At 41.4% G+C, this 20,854-nt stretch overlaps 2 protein-coding genes across 2 annotated transcripts in view; one reads left to right on the top strand and one right to left on the bottom strand.

The window, feature by feature from the left end:
* Positions 1–1,045: 1,045 nt before the first annotated feature.
* On the top strand, positions 1,046–8,116 carry myl1 (myosin, light chain 1, alkali; skeletal, fast). Its single transcript, XM_071923136.2, has 6 exons — positions 1,046–1,277; positions 2,497–2,524; positions 5,011–5,154; positions 6,497–6,670; positions 6,792–6,869; positions 7,545–8,116. Exons 1-6 carry the CDS (start codon positions 1,134–1,136, stop codon positions 7,571–7,573), a joined length of 597 nt encoding a protein of 198 aa, XP_071779237.2. The 5' UTR covers positions 1,046–1,133; the 3' UTR covers positions 7,574–8,116.
* A 2,386-nt stretch (positions 8,117–10,502) lies between these two features.
* The window catches only part of LOC139923102 (uncharacterized), a 47,205-nt gene continuing 36,853 nt past the window's right edge, over positions 10,503–20,854 (bottom strand). Inside the window, exons 9-11 of the mRNA XM_078286027.1 lie at positions 14,283–14,364; positions 13,111–13,223; positions 10,503–10,724 (exon numbers count right to left, since the gene is read on the bottom strand). Coding sequence (XP_078142153.1) covers positions 10,503–10,724; positions 13,111–13,223; positions 14,283–14,364 — 417 coding nt within the window. The remainder of the gene's footprint in view (positions 10,725–13,110; positions 13,224–14,282; positions 14,365–20,854) is intronic.

The raw sequence follows: 20,854 nt of genomic DNA, 5'->3' as shown, positions 1-20,854 counted from the left end.
TGACCATAAGTGGCTGAAATCTAAATTTGCTACTTGTCTGACCCACTTCCCCACTCCCCCACATATCAGCTATCCTGCATAGCTTCTTTTTGGAAAACTCCTTATTTATGACCAATCACTCAAAGAGTAAATTCTACCTGACAGAGACTGATCCAATGGCAATGGAATATAATATAATATAATAGAATGGAATAGAATAGAATATAATAGAATAGAATAGAATATGTAGTTTATATTCTGCTTTTGGGCTTTAAGTGCTTTTGCTAGTGTCAGTAAGATGCTATGTAACATACCGACACTGGATTTGCTCTTTATGAAAGAAGCCTCAAATTACTGGACCAATTAGGCAACATCATGAATCATGAAACAAAATCTCTCTCTCTCTCTCTCTCTCTCTCTCTCTCTCTCTCTCTCTCTCTCTCTCTCTCTCTCTCTCTCCTCTCTCTCTCTCTCTCTCTCTCTCTCTCAATTAGGCCTATTACCTGTACACAAACTAAAGGAATGTGCTCAGCAATGCCCGATTCAGGCTTTCATATGTCAATCAGTGTGTATGAACTACGCTGTCTTTGTATGGCTGCCTTTGCGATCCAGTATTTTATTCATCCAGTGAGATAAAATAGAAGGCAAATATAGTAAAAGTAACTACATTTGTAAGTATTAAGCTCTCCACACCTCATGAAACCATCATCAAATTGCCCAAAACGTATCGTCGGTCCCACTTTGGCTGTGCGTAACGGTGCGCAACGGAGCGCGTAAAAGTGGAACCGTTCCCTTGGGTGAGCTAGAGACGAAATCGCCATAACCACATGACCCCAAGCAACCTCTCACACCGTTTCCTATGTTTTCTTTTTTTCACTCCAAGATATATGGCTTGAATAAACACTTTCTGGCCCGCAGCCCCGTATTCCATGTTTAGAGCGGACCCCCACCCCTCCTCTCCGCTGGCCAATCCTTTCACGGGGACCGCGTTGACGGGGGGCGAGAGGGAAAATAGCCTCATATATATACGCCCAGGCGGTGATTTCTTGCTCCGAGTCCCCTCCACTCTGTGCTACACTCCTTGTGTTGTCACCCGAACCGGGAATTGTCTTGTGTTGTAGGGTCAACGTAGCCCAAAGTCTCCACCCGCTAAAATGGCACCCAAGAAGGACGTTAAGGCTCCAGCCAAGAAGGCCGAACCGGCCAAGAAGGCCGAGCCCGCACCGGCACCGGCACCGGCACCCGAGCCAGCACCCGCTCCTGCAGCCCCCCCCACCGTTGACCTGTCCGCCGTCAAGGTACACAGAGAGCATGAAGCCTGCGTTTTTGGGATGGGATGGTGGGATGAAATGGAGATGCAGATAGGATGATGGCTGCTGCGGAGGAGTTGGGATTTGACTTGTCCGTTCTCACTCAAAGTGATGTAATTAGCCCTAGTGCAGTGGTTTTTCCTAAAGTGGGGTCCAGGAAGCCAAGTGGTTTGAATTTCACTATTATTTCATTCATTTGAAGTTAGGACAGAGAGACAGTGTTATAGGACTGTTTACATCTTTCATAGCTTTCAGCCACTCCATCTACAGTAGAGAGAGCTGTCCATTTCTACACCAAATCCACTAACCCTAACTCTCATATGGGGTTCCTCTGATCATCAAATGGGGGTCCGGGGCCTAATGTGTATCTACTTTGGGCCCCTTGACATGAAAATGTGTAGTAACTCCTGGCCTACTACAACAAATCTTAGCCAGAATAGAAACATTTCTATTAAATTCTGGGAAGCGGACTGAACAGAGTGACTAGAACCATGGATAGCTCACCAGCCCGTCTAAACCACACCCCTCAGCTCTCTGGATTGGACTATTAGAGTGCCACCAAATGTGGAGATGTTAATGCATCTAAAGTTGGACCTCCGCAGATCGGGTACCACCATCAAACCCATGAAGCTAATTTTGGCAAAGAGATTACTTTAATCCTGCTTTAGACCTGATTGATTAGTCTATAGATTAGTGGAAAAGGCCTGTGTGTTGTGTTGTGGCTTTCATGCAATTAAGGTGACATGGCTGGAGATAGGGATCCTGGAAATTATAGGATAGGGCAGTTTTTCATTGGGGTTACAATGCTGTTTGCATTCAGAGGGATTAGCTGTATATCTGTGATTGGCAAACTGAAAGTCACAGCATTATTCATCGCACTAAGTCTGTGTGAAGTCATGGTTGGGTGATATGAGCGTTAAAAATGTGCCAAGACAGAAGCTCCTCATTTGTTCTGCAAGCTTATGGGCTTCATAGTCTGAGCAGGGCGACATGAAGTGACCTCTCTGATTCTCACAATGATAGGTATCAAGGTTTACCACACCTGACACACACACACACACACACACACAAACACGCACAATTTCTTCTAATGTGTATATGGTGCATTTATGTCCCTGGGAGCTCTGCTTGTCAGACTCCTGGGCTTGATGTATGTTTTCTATGGATTTCTGCTGCACTCTCATGGCTGTTTTGTGTCGGTCTCTAGGTGGACTTCTCCCCAGACCAGCTGGAGGGTGAGTAAACCTCATTTTACCATTGCCACCTTGTGACACTCCCCATAAATCTCCCCTCATGAGCATCTCTTGGCCCACTGTGAGGCAAGCCAGAGAGGCTGTCACTATAATTCATGTCTGTGTCAGTGACTAATAAGTCAAGTTGGAGAGTGAGACATTGTAGGCTACTGCAGGCTCCTCCTGAAAGAAGAACACCGGGCTATTGAGCGTGACAGAGGAACATGGCTATTTGAAGCTATCGAAAAGTCACAAAACATTAGGTGTGTTTCCATCAGCTTGCTTGAAGCAAATAAAAGCTGTAGATTTACTAAACATAGTTATGTCAGAAAGAACACATCTATGAGAATGGAAACTCTTTACCTTCTCTTCTTGATTTTTGCATTTCCATTGCTATTTATGGCATAATTTCTTTGACAAAACACTTTCCCACCTCAAGTGAGTGCAGAACTTTTTCTTGCAATATTGAGGAAATTTGATCCAAATTTGCACTTTACAATCATCTTTTCCAATTTGATACATCTTCATTTTCATTAAAAATCCTAAAGATTGTGATACCTTTGAGCAATGGTGTCCAATCATGTACCATGGTGGGCCAAGAATATGCAGGTTTTCATTACACTAGATGATTATACTAATAAGCACCTTCAACTGGAGAGGGCAGAAGTGATCAGTGAAACTAGCTGGTGTAGTATTTGGACTCTTGGCCCTCCATGGCACATGGTTGGAGACCAGTGATCTCGATGGCTTCATTTTATGAGTCGAATTCCTCAACGCCGGGCAGAGCGTCACAAACCAATTCAACCAATCCCTGTGTGTTATTTTCAACTGTGCATTATCAATTGGCTGCTAGTTAGTGATGTGGAAACTGTGCGCCATTTTGCTCAGCTGCAGCAGGACTTGGACTAGACCCGTGGTGGTCCAACCGTGTGCCATGGAGGGCCGAGAGTCTGCAGGCTTTCACTGCAACTGAACACTACAGCAGCTCATTTCAGTGATTACCACCTTTAACTAGAGAGGGGAGAGCTAAGTAGTGAAATGAGCTGGTGTAGTGTTTGGTTGGAATGAAAACCTGCATGCTATTGGCCCTCCGTGGCACCGGATTGGACACCACCGGACAAGACCTGCTGTCTGGCCGGCTGCTGGTTACGCTGCGGTCAGCATTCCCTACTTTTACTCAGGTCACCCGCAGAGGGCCTTGCCTTTAAAAGGAGGGGGCTCATATTCTCAGCTATGTTTATCAATTCCAAGGCGGTCTTTTAAAAGACCCATAGCCCCGCTGTGGCAGAGAGAAGGAGACAGCTGGGATGGAAATCACATAAGGGGACACTAAGCTTTCAGCGGAAGTCCCTCTATTGAGACCATAATAACAGAGCCCATAGAAATGTCTTTCCCTTGTTGTATCCGTCCCTTGCTGCAGTCTGGGCAGGAGCTGTCTCCATCTGGTGGCAGACACTTCCAGTTAGTGGAGTGCAAAGCAATGTGCCCCATACTAGAAAAACATGACAAAATCTAAATATACATTCGTTAAAAATGCATTTTGGACACTGGAAATACATTTTCCTGCTGTGCTGTTGACAACATATATCTGTATGTGTATCCAGAATATAATTTGACCACTTATAGTATTTAGACTGAATATAAATACATTTTTTGGCCAATTTTTGTACATTTTGGCCAATTTTGAAACATGATATTAATCTATTCTATAGGCCTATATATATGTATATATATATATATCCTGAATTGTCTGTGAAAAGTATTTTTTTCTGTAAGGGGCTTTTCACCTGCTGACCTGCAGAAGCTAATGTACACAGAAAATATTTCAAGAGAATCTTTAATTTAAGTCTAAATTGTTTGCTATTGCAAGTAGTTATGAGAGGTAGAGACAACAGTTTAGTGGCCCATAGTAGAAAGATATTATACCAATATCACAGCAAAACTATACGTCCCTATATTATAGGACTATTACAAGAATATTATAGTGAAAAAAACATTATGTACAATAGCTGAGCACCACAAACACACTATGAGAATATAGTGATCTCTGCCCATTTCTAGCCATCAGAATAAATCAGAATAAAATCAAACAAAACTGTGTTAATCCAGGTTTATTTAACAAAAAATAAGACTGCTATCACTACTAAATAGTGTTTTGTCATCTGCCTTCAGTTCACCACACAGTAACAGAAACATTCCCATAAAAAATGACTATTGTAATCCTATAATACATTTTAGAATACTATACAAATATCACAACTAAACTGCATGTTGAGTAAGTTAATTCTAATAAGTTTCTATAAGAATATTATCATAATACTAGGATATAAAATGACCATAAATACAATAAGGTCACTATAAAGTCATTATTGAGCACCACAGGCACATTGTAGGTCCCTAGAGGCTAGTCCCTATAGGAATATTATAGGAATACTATAGAAGTATTGTTGTGATTAGGGTAATGACTCCCTCCTCTCCCTCCATTCTAGACTACAGGGAGGCCTTTGGTCTGTTCGACAGGGTGGGTGACAACAAGGTGGCTTACAACCAGGTTGCCGACATCATGCGCGCCCTGGGACAGAACCCCACCAACAAGGAGGTGAAGGGCATCCTGGGAAACCCCTCCGCTGATGGTAAGAGACAGGAAACAGGCTTTGATCATACACAGCCTAGTAGCCTATTTGTTCACTGTACTGTAATTGAATTAGCTGATTAGCTGGTACTCGGTTTTGACTGATGATGACTGATGAATGATTTTTGGATTGAAGCAGCTGATGGCAGACATGTAGTGATATTCAACATCTTTAAATTTGACCATTTTCTTGCCAAATAAATAAAAACATTTTTTTTTTTACAAAAATTCAGTGTTTTCTCCAGAATTGTATTCCTGTCAGGGTGGAAAAGTCTCTGAAACAGTTTAGACAATGAGACACAAAAACTCTCCATTGAAATCCAGGATGGTACTACTACTACTACTACTACTACTACTACTACTACTATTACTACTACTACTACTTCTATTACTACTACTACTACTACTACTACTACTACTATTACTACTACCACTACTACTATTACTACTACTACTACTACTAGTACTGCAGCTCCTACTACTACTACTACTACTGTAGGTTATGAGCTGCCCACAGACAACCAGTGTAGTATTGATCAATAAATATGTAAACAATCAAACTGCATCAAATCCATCATAGCGGAGGTGGACGACAAAGAATGGCCTATATCTGAATTTTAATAAAAGGCCAATCCATTGGTCTAAACCTGCATGGGACTCCATGTGAAAAAACACCTACATGCCTATTAGTCATTATTAGCAGCACATATAACAAGCACATTGTTCTGAATGATCAGGAGTACAGGCACCATAAAGGGCTGATTTGTCTAATGCAGTGGTTCTCAAACCTTTTCACGTCAAGGACCCCTAAACTGACACAAATTAGACCACGGACCCCCATTTGATAAGATTTTCTCCCAGGGTCCCCCATCTGATAGGATTTTTGCTTTTAGATGTTTTATTACAGAGTGTATGAAACCCATGACCAAAATAGTCATACATTCTGTCATTGTGTTACTTATGGATGGAATTATAGTGAAAATAAATGATTCCCCTTTTTGCTGGGGACCCCCTGGAACCCCCTCAAGGACCCCTGGGGGTCCCCGGACTCCACTTTGAGAACCACTGGTCTAATGTTGGAGTTGGTGAGGTGACCAGTGATGTAGTGGTGAATAAAAAGGAATGTAAACTATGACCTCCAGTTGGTGATCATCATAAAGCTAACAAACACTGATACATACAAAAATATATCAAAGGAGGTTAAACTCTATTTCTGCAAATAAAACAGTGGAGTTTAGGCCCTGGTGTTGAGTAACAAGGGCTTTGTCAGTATGTCTCGATCCACCTGACTTGACCTCTGGACGGACAGTCAACTGTTGCTGTTCTTGCCTCCTGTCATGCAGACATGGCCAACAAGAGAGTAGAGTTCGAGGCCTTCCTGCCCATGCTCCAGACCATCGTCAACAGCCCAAACAAGGGAACATTCGACGACTACGTTGAGGGTCTGCGCGTCTTCGACAAGGAGGGCAACGGCACAGTGATGGGCGCTGAGCTGCGTATCGTCCTGTCAACACTGGGTGAGTCCGGCCAGGCAGGCCCCTGCTGGGTCAAGAGTGTGTATGTGTGTGTGTGTGTATGTGTGCGTGTGTGTGTGTGTGTGTTTTACTGATATGGACTGTCCTCTGCCTCCCCCTACAGGAGAGAAGATGACTGAGGTTGAGATTGATGCTCTCATGCAGGGACAGGAGGACGAGAACGGCTGTGTCAACTACGAGGGTGAGCCACAAACTCCACTAACATCTATTATAGTCTACTTTATTATAATACTTTATACAAGAAAATGCCCTTGTCCACTTATATGAGATTATATAAGACATTATAATACTAGTCACAATGCTAAACTATTATACTTTTATTAACTAATCATCTTACGTTTCTTATCTTATCTTATCTAACGTTTCTTACGTTTCTTATACGTATCTTATTACGTATCTTATGTCTTAAGTTCTACTACTAACACTGCTACTGCTTATAATAATATTGTTATTATTATCATTATTTATTTATGTATTTATTTACTTACTTATTTACTTATTTAACTAATTATACAATTATTGACATTCATTTTTGAGGCATCAATTCAAGTGAGGCATCAATTTCCATCCCTATATAAACTTCATAGATATTCAGTGTGAATATGATATATCTTGCATGTGGCATAATATTTTGTGCCATGACCAGACCAAACACAGTATATCACGGATTGGCCAAAGTCCACATCTCACCTGATGCGTCACATTTGTAGCTCTGCATTTAAACATCCGGCTATGAAAGTGACGAAACATTTCACTGACTTTACTTGGGAATATAGCTCATTGTTCTCTTCTTCTCTCTCTCTTTTTCCCCTATCTATCTCTATGTCTCTCTCCCCGCCCCGGGCTTCATCTGCAGCCTTTGTCAAGCACATCATGTCTGTGTAAGGACCCTGCCGCTGCAGTGGTGAGCATCGTATCCCTATGTGCAGACCCCATGGTGTCGAGACATCCACTCGCTGTTTTCCTGAACCACCTGAGGAAACAGGGGGAACAAAGGACTATGAGATGTCATTTCTAAACCCTTCTTTTTGTTTCGTTTTGTTCTACTTTTTTTTTTTTTCTTTTCTCTTTTGTCCAACTGGTGCTCTCCGTCTCCTCCTCCTCTATTGGAAGCCGTCCCCATTTCCCATGAGACGTTTCATCGCTCTTTTTCATTTTTCATCCCAGCCCCTCCTCCCCCGTCTCATTGGGGTTTTGTCGTCTTTGGTCTTCACAGTGGAACAGTGACGGAGGGGAAGGCGCGATGACGATGACGACGGCCGTCCCCTCCCGTCACTCGCTGCCTGGCTGGCTCTCTATCTGCCAGTGGAAGTGACTGGCTTGGCCCAGGACCGGCCGTCAAAATGAATCCACTCCCAACACGCCGCAGCCCCTGAGTCTTAACTTATTGTACTCTCCTCTGTCATTTCACAATAAACTTTTCACAAACTCCCATTTTTGTTCTCAGCTTTTTGACTCTCCACCGCAGTGAAGTGCATAGCTAACTGACCTTATTCACATGGTGGCCATTTTGAATAATCTCTACCTGGAAGAGCAAGTCCAGTATGCTCTGTCCTACTGTTGTGTACCAAGATACACGCATTTATCATTTCACAGATTCCCCATTGAAAAACATATCTGAAACGAACAGAGCAAGAACCCAGAGGGACATGTTTACATTTTAATATATCCACTATCGCTAGCTACCAGAGTCTAGCCTAGGTGGCTAGCTAGTATACTAACTAGCTAGTAAGCTAACTATCTTCCCTGCTAAATTCAAAAAGTTGTTGTTATTCTCAAAATTGCTAGCTAATTTGGTAACTGTTAGGTTTATCTGTATTTTGTCCTCACTTGTGCTTAAGTAATGCTATGCTTATATATATTCCAGTCTTCTGGGTGGAGTTTCCTACCCCAAATGTTCAAAATGGCCGCCGTGTGAATAAGGTCCATTCCTGTTAAGTACACGAAAAAGAAGACAGCACTCCAAATATCAATTTTTGTCCTTATTTTATTGTCATTAATTGTTGTAATTGGTGTCATATCAACAGGAGAAAAACTGCGTACATCTACTTGACCTTTTAAATACATTTACAGTTGCTGTGGGGTGGGGTGGGGGAGTTGGGTTGGGGGGGGGGTGGCACAGGGAGGTGGGGAATGCAGAAAAAACACAGAAGCAAACAAACAGTCGCGGGTGAGGGCAATAATTAGGAAGGAGGCAGGTTATACCACAAATGGTGACCGAAAAAAGAAAACTAGATTACCCAAACACTTTTCCTAACAGACGCAACAGGATTCCCGAGGAGTTCTCTCTCGGTCGTTTTCTTTTTCTTTTATGAAACGTCTTTTTTATGGATTTTTTTTTTTTATCTTTTAAATGTTTTCTTCCGCTTTCGTCCCCGACATATTGCAACGAAACACCCCCGATACAGTAGTATCCCTTTTTAAAACGGCGTTGGGGATCTGTGACACGCGCGCACACACACAGATCTTAGCTGCGTCCTTTCAGAGCAGCTGAATCTCAGGTTGCAATCGTAGCTTCTTCCTCTATGTGGCTCAGACAATAGACAGTCCTGACGAGTGCGATCTCAGCCTGCGTTAGGGGAGGAAAGACTGCGCCGCCCAATCGTCTTACAGCCAGGCAAAGATCATCTAATGTGAGCTGATTATCTGCAGTTCTAAAGACAAAGATACTCTCATCTGTTTCTGTTTTTTTGGATGGAGGTGTGTGGCATGAAATACAGCTCCGGTGTTTAATATCGCTCTGATGTATAAACAGGTTTGTATAGAGAGACAACTGAGTACAAGGTACAAGGTTATGACGCCTCTTCAACAGGACTGAGATGCACTCCATAGCAACACCGCATCAGTTGTCTGAGGTCGTCGCCAAGCATAACACTGTAAACAACTAATAACTACAAAACATGAACTTGTTTCATTTTTTATCCAATGATTCAGGAAATAACTTACTAAAATCCTTTTTTTAAAATACAAAATAGCCTCTTTTTGTATTAGAATCGATACATGCTCATCATAACATGATCTAGTTCTTGCAATAATGCAATTTTACAGGTATAAGTTATAGCCATATTGTCACTTTTAAATCACTTTTAAAATCGATTTGAAGAGATGTAGGTGGCAAAGAACTTGTATTTTTATACACGTTTCTATATATATTTGTTAAATATATTATATATTGGATGACAAGCATGACTTGCAGTAAGGATGCTTGGTTCTTTGGGGGGGTCTGGCGTCCATGCACATTTACTGAGCAAAAACAACACGTGCTGCATGATGTGCTGGCCACATGACTTCCTACTGAGCGTAGAAAAAAAGGCTGTAGCTTCTTCCAAACACTGATCCGAGACCAGCCGAGCCAATACCTGGTCCTAACCAAAGACAATTCTGTACAAACCACTAAAGCCGATCTGGGACCAGTGCTCAGACTGAACTATTCTATGCACCATTATTCAAAAAGAGAGGCCAAAGAAAGGAATTGGAAATAGCACATATTTGGGTTGGAAATAGATAGGAAAAAAGAGGACCAAAGTACAGTAGCTCCTAATTTGAGTCTCTAGTTTGAGAGTTGGTGTTTGTTTGATGGATCTTAAAGTGGGGATGTTAGCGCAGGCAGTTCCTTTAGAGGCTGTGGTTTAGCTGAGCGGTAGTGGTAGCGGGGCATGGCCTCGGGGTGGCAGGAGCGGGTGGAGAGGTTGGGGGGAATCGGGGACTCACTGGGACCGGGTCAAGGATAGAGGGTTGGAGGGGTGTGTGGATAAGGCGGCGTCCAGAGGAAGGGGAGGGCATCTGAGGAGCGCCAAATCCAGAGATCCATTGTTCACAAGCCCTGCTTGGCCAGGGCGGCGGTGACGTCCTCGGCCAGCGTGGCCAGCTGCGGTGACTCCAGCATGTTGAGGCTGCCGGAGGAGGATAGGTGGCTATCCCGGTGGCGGGTGGGCGACACGGAGCCGGACTGGCCCGGCGACTGGGTGACGATCTCGGCCCCGTGGTCCACTCGCGCCTTGGCGTGGTCACGGAATGACAGCTTGTGGCTCTCGATCTAGAAGAGAGAGGAGGTGTGAAGTGAGAAGTCAAGGAGGAACAGTTACAACATGTTGACGGGATTCAAAATGGAGTGTGTTTTGTTCTCTCTTTTGTGTGTCTCACAGGCTTTAGTTAGGACTAGGTCACTCACTGTCAGCACTGTACACACAAGCTGTACTGATACGTCATAAATTATCTTATCCAGAGAAAACCAATATTTGACTTCTCTCTCATATCAGCAGATGAGTCAGTCACTTGCTCCAATTTCTAACTGTATCCTGACCCATAAGTACTGTATGTGCCTGCCAATCATTGACCTGCTGTCTGTCTCTTGACTAGAGGCAGCTGTTCCTAGTCCTGGGTTGACTCATTTCTGAGGCCTTCAGCTTCTGATTCACACCTTAGAGCCTCCCCCCTATTACGGGACCCTAAACACTCTGCCATGTTGGAGGGCATCCCACTACAAGTGAAATTGAGGAATTAAAGTGCTGGCTGAAAAGCGAGGGTTTACCCAGCAGGCACTGTGATAACAACTGTGGAGAGCATGGCAGAGGAGGGCAGCTTCCCACAAATGTAATAATATAGTTCTAAATTAATTGGCTACAATTCAAATTACTGTAATATCTAATTATAATAAAGTAAATAAAATGTATTTTTCCAATAACATGGATAGAAACTGCACTGCATTATCATTGGACTGTTTGACAACTATGAAATTATGATAAAAAGCAAAACATGGTTAAACCATGGGGAAAACATAAAAACACCCAACTTTTTTATGTTTCCCTAATATATGATACAAAGTTCATAAAATGAAAGAGTAACCTCTCAGGTAGAAACATACGTTTTACAATTTCGCCATTTATTCAAATTAGGCTAGGCTGATTATTTTTATTGATGTTTTAATATATTAAACCAGTCTCCCCTATAAGGCTCTGAAACAAACATGCTAACAATATTAAGGAAATGCGTGTACCTCAGTCTGATGCAATGCGCCAATGATGCGACGCAGGAGTCTTCTTGCTAGACAGCCCTGCACATCTCGAATAAAACTGAAAACAGGCTGCAACTGTGGCAACAGCATTTTACTCGTTTAGATTTGTAAATTTTTCATTCACAAATCTAAATTCATGAACAGAAAACCCCTTTTTCATAATTGACGTAACTCTTTGGAATCTATTGCTGGGTAAATCTGCGACCATCTATCTATGTATCATTCCCCTGTAATGACTGATGGAAATATGTTTGTGTTTTTTTTTGTTTTGTTTTGTTGATTGTTGTCCGTGTTTTTGTGCTTGTATGACATCAACAACTCATAAAGGATTGTTTAAAAAAAAAAAAAAACTTTTTATATCACGTGTCACCTCAGTTCCTCATCTGTCTCTACATCACTAACACTGTCACTCAAAACAAAGGGGGAGTAATGGGACGGGGGGTTTAGGTTTGGTTTAGCGGTATTTAGTGACAGAGGTATTTACCTTGCTAACCTGCTAGGCTGTTAAAGGAATACGCCAAGTTTCTGGGAGATTGTCCTGTTTACCCATGTCAATTTACCCATTAAGTGATGAGAACATCATCCAAGTGTACCCGGTAGATCATTGGCTGCAGTGCTCACTTTGAATTTAACTGATTTAAACTGAATTGTTATGGAATGTTTATCTATTATATTACCACTGATAACACTGGTATTTGTTGTTTTTAATTATTACTATTCATCTGTTAATGTCTATAATATTAAAGTAGTGGAGCTGGGCAGCAGGTGGGGATGATTGACAGCTTGGATTTCATCTGAGATCATCTCAGTGTTTTGTTTCTGTGGATTAGGCGGACGAACGCAAACAAGTTTAAAAAAAGCAAGGACATTTTGACAACAAGCCCAAAAAAACGGAACTGGCGACTGCCAATATTTGCAAGTAACTTTCAGAAAAAAACAAGCCCAAAGTCGCTTATCTGAAGTGGACTTGGCAACTATGCTGTGAGCTGCAGTGTGCTCATCAACACGTACAGTATATCATTAAGTATGGAGCCATCTGTAAGCTAGTTGCCGGCTGTGTTTACATCTTTTAAACCACTGAAACATGTACATTTTACCAATTCTCCTACACAATACTGCTTGATTTAGCAGCATATCATTTATGATTGCTTACCATTTAGCTTTAGAGCTGCTATGAGGGTTTTTTTTTTCACGTTTGAGATGTTAGTCACCTACTATCGCTGAGCAGAGTGTATGCTAAAGTGTTAACATGGAGATAATGATCTACTGGGGACACATGGATGATTTATTTATTTATTTATTTTTTGGTGTCTATGTTCTCATCAGTTAACAGGTAGTTTCACCAATATCCCAAAAACCTGGTGTATTCTTTTAAGTCATATATTGGGAGACTGGAGGTGACACTTACCGCGACTTGGCCTCCACCGGGGGTGTGGTGGGTGTTATCAAGGGAACCCACCTTGGCCTGGGCCTTGTCTTTGAAGTCCAGCTTCACAGTCTCGATGCGCACGTTACCACCCCCTGGGAAGAAGTAAAGAAAGTATATAAACTGTAAAGACAGAATGAGGCCATGAGAAAAACGTATATTCATATAGCTTTGTTTATTCAAAATTTGGAATGTGGCAAAGGCTTTGACAGAGAAATTCCTGAATACTGCTCCTATGATTAAGTCGCCACATATGTATTCATTCATTCAGGGAGTATCGCAGTGTGCCGATTGTAAAACTGAGGACAGGATGAGACCAGCAGATGGCGCTGCAGGATTTCAGACAGTCACCAAGCTTTCTAGAACACCATCTGGGAGTGGCAAGGGGGGTTTCCACACCTCACAGCTGAACAGCAGGCCGTATACAGCAGTATCTTACAGTATGTGCACATACTTTCATTCTGTCTCTATTTATCTGTCTCTTTATCTGTTTCTGACATATGTATAATTTAAGGATAAATTTCACCTAGTGGCCTCAATTCCAGATGGTATTGTTCTGAACCATTTTCAGCATTGTACTAAAGATATACATGCAACACGTTAGTTATTTTATTACATTTCCCAGTAATGAGTAGTGTAACAAATTACAATTTCAATATCAGTAACTGCATCACAGTTACTAATCCAAAAAATAAGTTGTTACTTTTGTTATCATCCCCAACTGGTAGAAAAGGTAGAAAGGTTGGCTTTCTCTTGGTGTAAGTATTCACACTATTTTGATGAGAAATGGTAGAAAAGTTGACTTTCTCTTGGTGTAAGTATTCACACTACTTTGATGAGAAATGGTAGAAAAGGAGAAGAAACTGACTGATCCTGAATTACTGCTCCAAGGGAGTAATAACAAATGCAATACTATTACTTTTGAAATGAGTTCCAAGTTATGCATTACTGTTTTTTTAGTAATCAGCCCAACACTGGTGATTCATTCACACTCATTATGCTCATCAACACTGACTGAGTCAAACACATTGGAGAATAACAGTAGTGGTTTGGTGCAGCTATGACATGGTGCTGGCTCTCTTTAAGCACTTTCAGGTTGCGAGCTCAGTTCCCACTGCTGGCACCGTCCTGAATGTGTACGGGCTGACCGTTACCTGGCCGATGGCGGATGTTGTCTAGCGAGCCACACTTGGAGGTCACATGACTCAAGTCAATCTTCTTGTTCTGGATCTGCACCTGGGCCGGGGAGGGGCAAGGTCAGAGGTCAAAGTTCACAGACAAGGTACATACACTCCCGCTGATCCATGATGCTCACATAGAGGATCAGAACAGCAAATTGCATCTTTTCTCTTTTGAATTATGGGGAAGGACATGGCATATTTGACCTATACTAAGCTACAATTGCTGTTTGAGGAAAATATAGGGTTTTGAATGCAGTGTGATTACCTCAGAATGAAAGGCTACAGTTATCTACATTCCAACACAGTGATATTTAATTATGTAATTGTCAGATAACCCCAGATGAGCAGAATGCCAGTAAGTATTAAACAGTCCTCGTGTTCTGCTCTATGGAGAGTTGCTGGTGTCTGCTATGGAGACCCACCAAATCAAGATTGAATACAAAGCTATGTGAGTGCTGTAATTGCGTCTTGAACTGCAGAACAGAGCTCACCATTTGGCACGTTCTGGCATAAACACAAAACCTGTCAAGAATATGCCATAAAAGAGATTCACTGGAAGACAGTTAAATTGGAGTGCGCAGTTGAAAGCAGCCACAGGCAAAGACACACACAACGGCCTATTACATAGGAGAGGAGATTGCGATGTGCGGTTATATGACACACCCTGGGGATCTGAAGAGAGAAGGAGGAAAACCACAGAGAGATATGTAAGGAGTGAACCGATGAGACAGCAAACAGAGCGCAGGTATAAAGCTTTGGACACAGCGGAACGAGCGAGAAGAGATACACAACATCCAGCGAGATGAATCACTGGGACACGCCTGTGGTCAGCGATCACTTCGCTGAGTCACCAATTCACTTGATGTATCTTTTGGAACCTGAGACTCAGTGCTCATATTTTTTGAAGGCATTTCTGCTCTGCTAAACTGCTTGAGCAGAAAATGGCGGGAAGAGAGCGAGGTGATGACGAACAACAGGGGTCATGAGCCAGATTTGAGCCCATGACAGTGCGAGTACAGAGTATGCACCTTAGCCCGCTGATCCACCAGGATGCCCTTTGCTGTTTGGTTAGCTTTTTGGACTGACATACAGTACAGAGTCCCTTACCCATGCATAGCGCTAGCAAAGATATGTGAGAGCTAAAAGACAGAGGTGAGATGTGATTTGTGTCAGCGTGGGTGAACGACAGGCAGCATGATGGCTCGTCTCTCCAGCAATCGAGTCATCAAAAATCCATTGACCCTATTGTTGGAGCCATTCTGGAGGTTTGCTTTAGTTTGCCCAATTTTTACATTGTCTTCTCACAATTCTAGATAGTTGCTGATTTTTGGTATTTTGTTTTGCATGATGCATAGTTACAGTTTTTTACGATTGCTAGCAATTTATCTTTTATCAGTTCTGTAGTCACATTTTCATAACTCTTACAGTTTTTTACGATCGCTAGCAAGCGTTTTTCAATACTTATAATACTTTTTCTAAACTCTTCACACACCAACTCACCTACAACACACAGTTGGCAAAACAGTTAATTTTATGCTCAAAATCACATATTGTAAACTAAACACCAACACTAATTTTCTAAATGCAAGAATACTTTGTCAAAATACACTAACTCTACCAAAACACTGCAAACATGTCTCAAAATCAAATAATTCTTTCAAAACTCTAGCACATGTTTTCTTCCAACAGGAACATTTAGTCAATCATAGCACAATGACATACAAAATACTAACAGTAGATGGTATTACATTACTTTACATATGTCAGTTCTACCCTTATACAATAGACAGTATATTGATAGTCAATTGTTTTTCGCACTGCAGTTTCTTTTGAAGTCACTCTACATTTTTCTTTTGTTGAGTGTAGTAAATGTACGCATTTTTATCTTCTTTTTTGCAAACATTCTATATCAAAAGTGAATGACTCATCTTTACTTTATAGAATGTACAGTATATGAAAAAGGAATAAGTGACAGAATTGCTGCAGTAAAGGCTTTACAGTATTTGCAATAGGAAATTACTTCAAGAGATCAACAAAAATCTGCAATATAGCTGCTGGTTACAGTTGTGTAAAAATAAAATATACAAAAAGAGAAAGGCACAGAAGAAAAAAAAAAATATATACACAGTCCTTTTCTAATCTACCCGGTCTTCTGCATTTGGCCACATGTTCTCGTCCACATCACTCCTTATATTTTCTCTGGCTATGCATCATGGGAAGTATCTTTTGGCGTGCCTTATCCACCCCTGGCAGTGTTCAGCTGTGATTGGTCTATTTGCATAACTTCAATCAGCTGTTTCTTACGTAATAGCAATAAAAAAATATAGGACATATATTTGTGTTTCAATATACAATGTGAACTGCTGTTCACTTCAATTTTAGCCTATAAGTTAGGTTTAGAACATGAGGTTATCTGTTCTGACATACAGTGTGAAAGCATTTGTAAATTTGGCAGTAAAAATCCATAGTTTTGGTCTTGGGTGAGCTTGTGTGTAAAAGAAATTCAAGAGTTTTTAAAATGTGTTCACTGAATGCATTTTGTGTCAAAGGAACAAGAAATGTGTTAATGGTATGGCCCGCAACAGACCGATGTTGTGCTAACTGTGTTAAGAGTTATGAAAATGTGACTACAGAACTGATAAAAGGTTGCTAGCAATCGTAAAAAACTGTAACACAGTTAGCACAACATCGGTCTGTTGCGGGCCATACCATTAACACATTTCTTGTTCCTTTGACACAAAATGCATTCACTGAACACATTTTAAAAACTCTTGAATTTCTTTTACACACAAGCTCAACCAAGACCAAAACTATGGATTTTTACTGCCAAATTTACAAATGCTTTCACACTGTATGTCAGAACAGATAACCTCATGTTCTAAACCTAACTTATAGGCTAAAGTTGAAGTGAACAGCAGTTCACATTGTACATTGAAACACAAATATATGTCCTATATTTTTTTTTATTGCTAGTGAGAAACAGCTGATTGAAGTTATGCAAATAGACCAATCACAGCTGAACACTGCCAGGGGTGGATAAGGCACGCCAAAAGATACTTCCCAAGGTGCATAGCCAGAGAAAATATAAGGAGTGATGTGGACGAGAACATGTGGCCAAATGCAGAAGACCGGGTAGATTAGAAAAGGACTGTGTATTTTTCTTTTTTTTTCTTCTGTGCCTTTTTCTGTTTGTATATTTTATTTTTACACCACTGTAACCAGCAGCTATACTGCAGATTTTTGTTGATCTCTTGCAGTAATTTCCTATAGCAAATAAAGCCTTTACTGCAGCAATTCTGTAACTTATTCCTTTTTCATATACTGTACATTCTATAAAGTAAAGATGAGTCATTCACTTCTGATATAGAATGTTTGCCAAACATTTACTACACTCAACAAAAGAAAAATGTAGAGTGACTTCAAAAGTAACTGCAGTGCGAAAAACAATTGATTATCAATATACTGTCTATTGTATAAGGGTAGAACTGACATATGTAAAGTAATGCATTTTCTGTAATACCATCTGCTGTTAGTATTTTGTATGTCATTGTGCTGTGATTAACTAAATGTTCCTGTTGGAAGAAAACATGTGCTAGAGTTTTGAAAGAATTATTTGATTTTGAGACATGCTTGCAGTGTTTTGGTAGAGTTAGTGTATTTTGACAAAGTATTCTTGCATTTTGAAAATTAGTGTTGGTGTTTAGTTTACAATATGTGATTTTGAGCATAAAATTAACTGTTTTGCCAACTGTGTGTTGTAGGTGAGTTGGTGTGTGAAGAGTTTAGAAAAAGTATTATAAGTATTGAAAAACGCTTGCTAGCGATCGTAAAAAACTGTAAGAGTATAACCGGCCGACGACACCATCTAGCGTCAGCTTTGGGTATTACAGGTTGGCAGGTGGGGGACAGGTCCATTCAGGTGTATCAGGTGGATATAAACAGGATGTGTAGGCCTACATCATGGTAAAAATGTTTGTTCAAACTGCACTAGGCAACTTTGTACGTTGTCTGCTCCAAATGGCAGCGAGAGGTAACTGTTTGAAATCTGTTTTAACTTCAATACCCAGAAATCAACTGCACACAGCACACTCATGTTTACCAACCTGGCCGGTCTGCGATCAGATTGGACATTCTTCTCTATTGCAGCCCCATTTTGTGATTTAGGTTGATAAGCCTGATGTACTTGTTTTTTACATAAAAATATTGCCTAGTACAGCTTTGAAGAACCAGGTATGGCACACATATTTTTAAGCCACATTCACTACAGAATATTGAATCCTGACTCATCTTTTTTATCCTGTTGGTTAATAATTAAATATTGGAACGTTGAGACCTTGCATTGTCTTTTTTCCCTGCACTTATCATTTTTGGACTTTTCAAAATCTGGTTCATTCATTATACTATGGACTTCACTTGGATTCACATTGGATGTGTGTATCAAAGACTTCACCTGGTTTTAGCAATGGCTTAGTTGTAGCTAGAAAGCTGCTACAGTCCTGCATGTTAAGTGCTGGAGAGAAGATGCTCAACATTCAGCCTCAAAATTCCTCCCAGGACACAAACCACCACTGGAGAAATAAGGAGTCAATGAAAAGCAGCCAGGTAAACAGCACCAGCACTGCTCCTGAATGAGTGAGTGACTGTAAGATAGATTGGTAAACTGCAAAGCAAGGAGGAAGTGGGGGGGGGGGGGGGAAACAACAATGAAAACACACGACACAGAAAGAACACTGAAAACGACACCGAAACGATGGGAGTTGCGGCGCGAGACTCACGTTTCCACCTCCTGCTGAGTAGCCCCTCCTGTCCAAGGACCCACACCTAGACTGAACATGGCTATAGTCCAGCCTAACGCTAGGGATGAGAACCTGCAGGGGTGGAGGTGAGGAATGGGTTGGGAAAGGGTTTGGGGTGTGTGACACGGCACTTTATTTTAAACTCCTGTGAAACATTTGGTATCCCGCCACTGTTTAAATATCCTATCTTAGACCTGTGTGTTTCTGAGTATGTTTGGCTGTTTGACCCAGTGGTTGTCCCTGTTGCTCTGAACAAATATTATTCCATGGTTATAATCGCTCTGCACTCTGCACAAATCTGTGAAACAGATTTATCTCACTATTTGTCTCAAAGCTTTGACCCCTTGTGTTCGCCCTCCTTATGTACCCAACCCGCCCTGCTGTTTGTCTCTAGCTACGCCTGGTGGCTGCTCAAGAGGATTCTCCTTACTCTACGTCCCCTTCTGCTTAACATCCCATGAAACACAGGATTCCCTGCAACAAATGGAGCTAAGCTGTCTAATTGAAGCCAGAGAGACTTAGTGTGTGTTTCAGCCCCATGAGGAGTATGGATTTGGAAGTAGAGGATGGCTAGGGTCCAGGGTAGTATGAACGGCCTCAAGATGTGGCGGCAGTTCATTTGCGTTTACTTGCATTTTGAGTCCGTACGACCAAAACCATGACCACATACCTTGTGGCAAGAAGTTTTGCAATACTTTCCTCCTTGAGTACACAACAGATATATGTGAAAAACAGACTTCTACTTTGAACATCTCAGAAATGGACCACTTCATGCCCAAATCCATCATTTGCCCTACTGGGAAACCACTGTTCTCAAATTTCAAAATAAAAGTGATATGCACACCAAACAAACCCAATAACTAGTCTTGTGTGATCCTGCATTATAGCCTTGTGTATTAGGTGCATGCTGGTCATTTCTGAGACGTTCCAAGTTGAGTTTCACATATATTTGTCTTGTATATTCTCAAGGAAGATGGTATCACATCAGAACCCACTTTGGACCAGCTAAAATGGTTGTGTCTGGACTCAAGAGGCAAGTGAATAATTGCAGCGACATCTTGAGGCCATTCGGTTTAGAGTGCAGGGTTGCTAAAATACGCTGTGGTCAATCGCTCTCTGTAGCTGCAAGGAGACAAAGCAGGAGTGAGACAGACAAAGCAGTGCTGGTACAGTCCATAACACAATGACAGATTCTAGATACATTTTACACAGAACAGCACAAAAACAGAGGGAACTAGACTGGGTGGAAAAAGACAAACGATATATTTTGCGGAGAAAGGATTGAAGTGTTTAAGTTGACAGAGAGGAGAGGAGAGGAGAGGAGAGTGCTGATTCATAAAAAAAGTGATTTGAACTAGAGGTTCAAAGCTGGTGCCTTGCAGAGAAACAGGAAACATGGCGCCTGACATTGCTCTCAACCAAGAGATATGTGATCAACTCCCTCAGGTATATCTCTATTTTCTGCCTCTCACTTGCCCAGGACTGTACTTTACTATCTTCAAGCTAACTTCATAGCTTCATCGGACTGAAGAAAGGTTTTGAAATGGTGTAACATCCAGCATAAGAACATACAAATGGTTGTTTCAGAGTTCAAAAGAGAGATGCAAAAGTGTTGATGGGCTAGATAAAATCAAGAATGGCAGTATAGACAGAGAAAACATATATACCTCATCTACTGGGTATATATCACATCTACTGGGTATACATAGATGAAGCTAAATGACCAACAAGAAGAGGAAACTTCAGTTT

The sequence above is a fragment of the Centroberyx gerrardi genome, chromosome 10 (assembly GCF_048128805.1).
Source record: "Centroberyx gerrardi isolate f3 chromosome 10, fCenGer3.hap1.cur.20231027, whole genome shotgun sequence".
Taxonomy (NCBI): domain Eukaryota; kingdom Metazoa; phylum Chordata; class Actinopteri; order Beryciformes; family Berycidae; genus Centroberyx; species Centroberyx gerrardi.
The sequence above is the reverse complement of the archived record's forward strand: the minus strand, read 5'-3'. Positions and strand labels throughout refer to the sequence as shown.

Coding starts and splice junctions, on each gene's coding strand:
- myl1 (XM_071923136.2), top strand. CDS start 1,134: ATGGCACCCAAGAAGGACGTTAAGGCTCCAGCCAAGAAGGCCGAACCG. Junction 1,278..2,496: donor TTGACCTGTCCGCCGTCAAG/GTACACAGAGAG, acceptor GTCGGTCTCTAG/GTGGACTTCTCCCCAGACCA. Junction 5,155..6,496: donor GGGAAACCCCTCCGCTGATG/GTAAGAGACAGG, acceptor CCTGTCATGCAG/ACATGGCCAACAAGAGAGTA.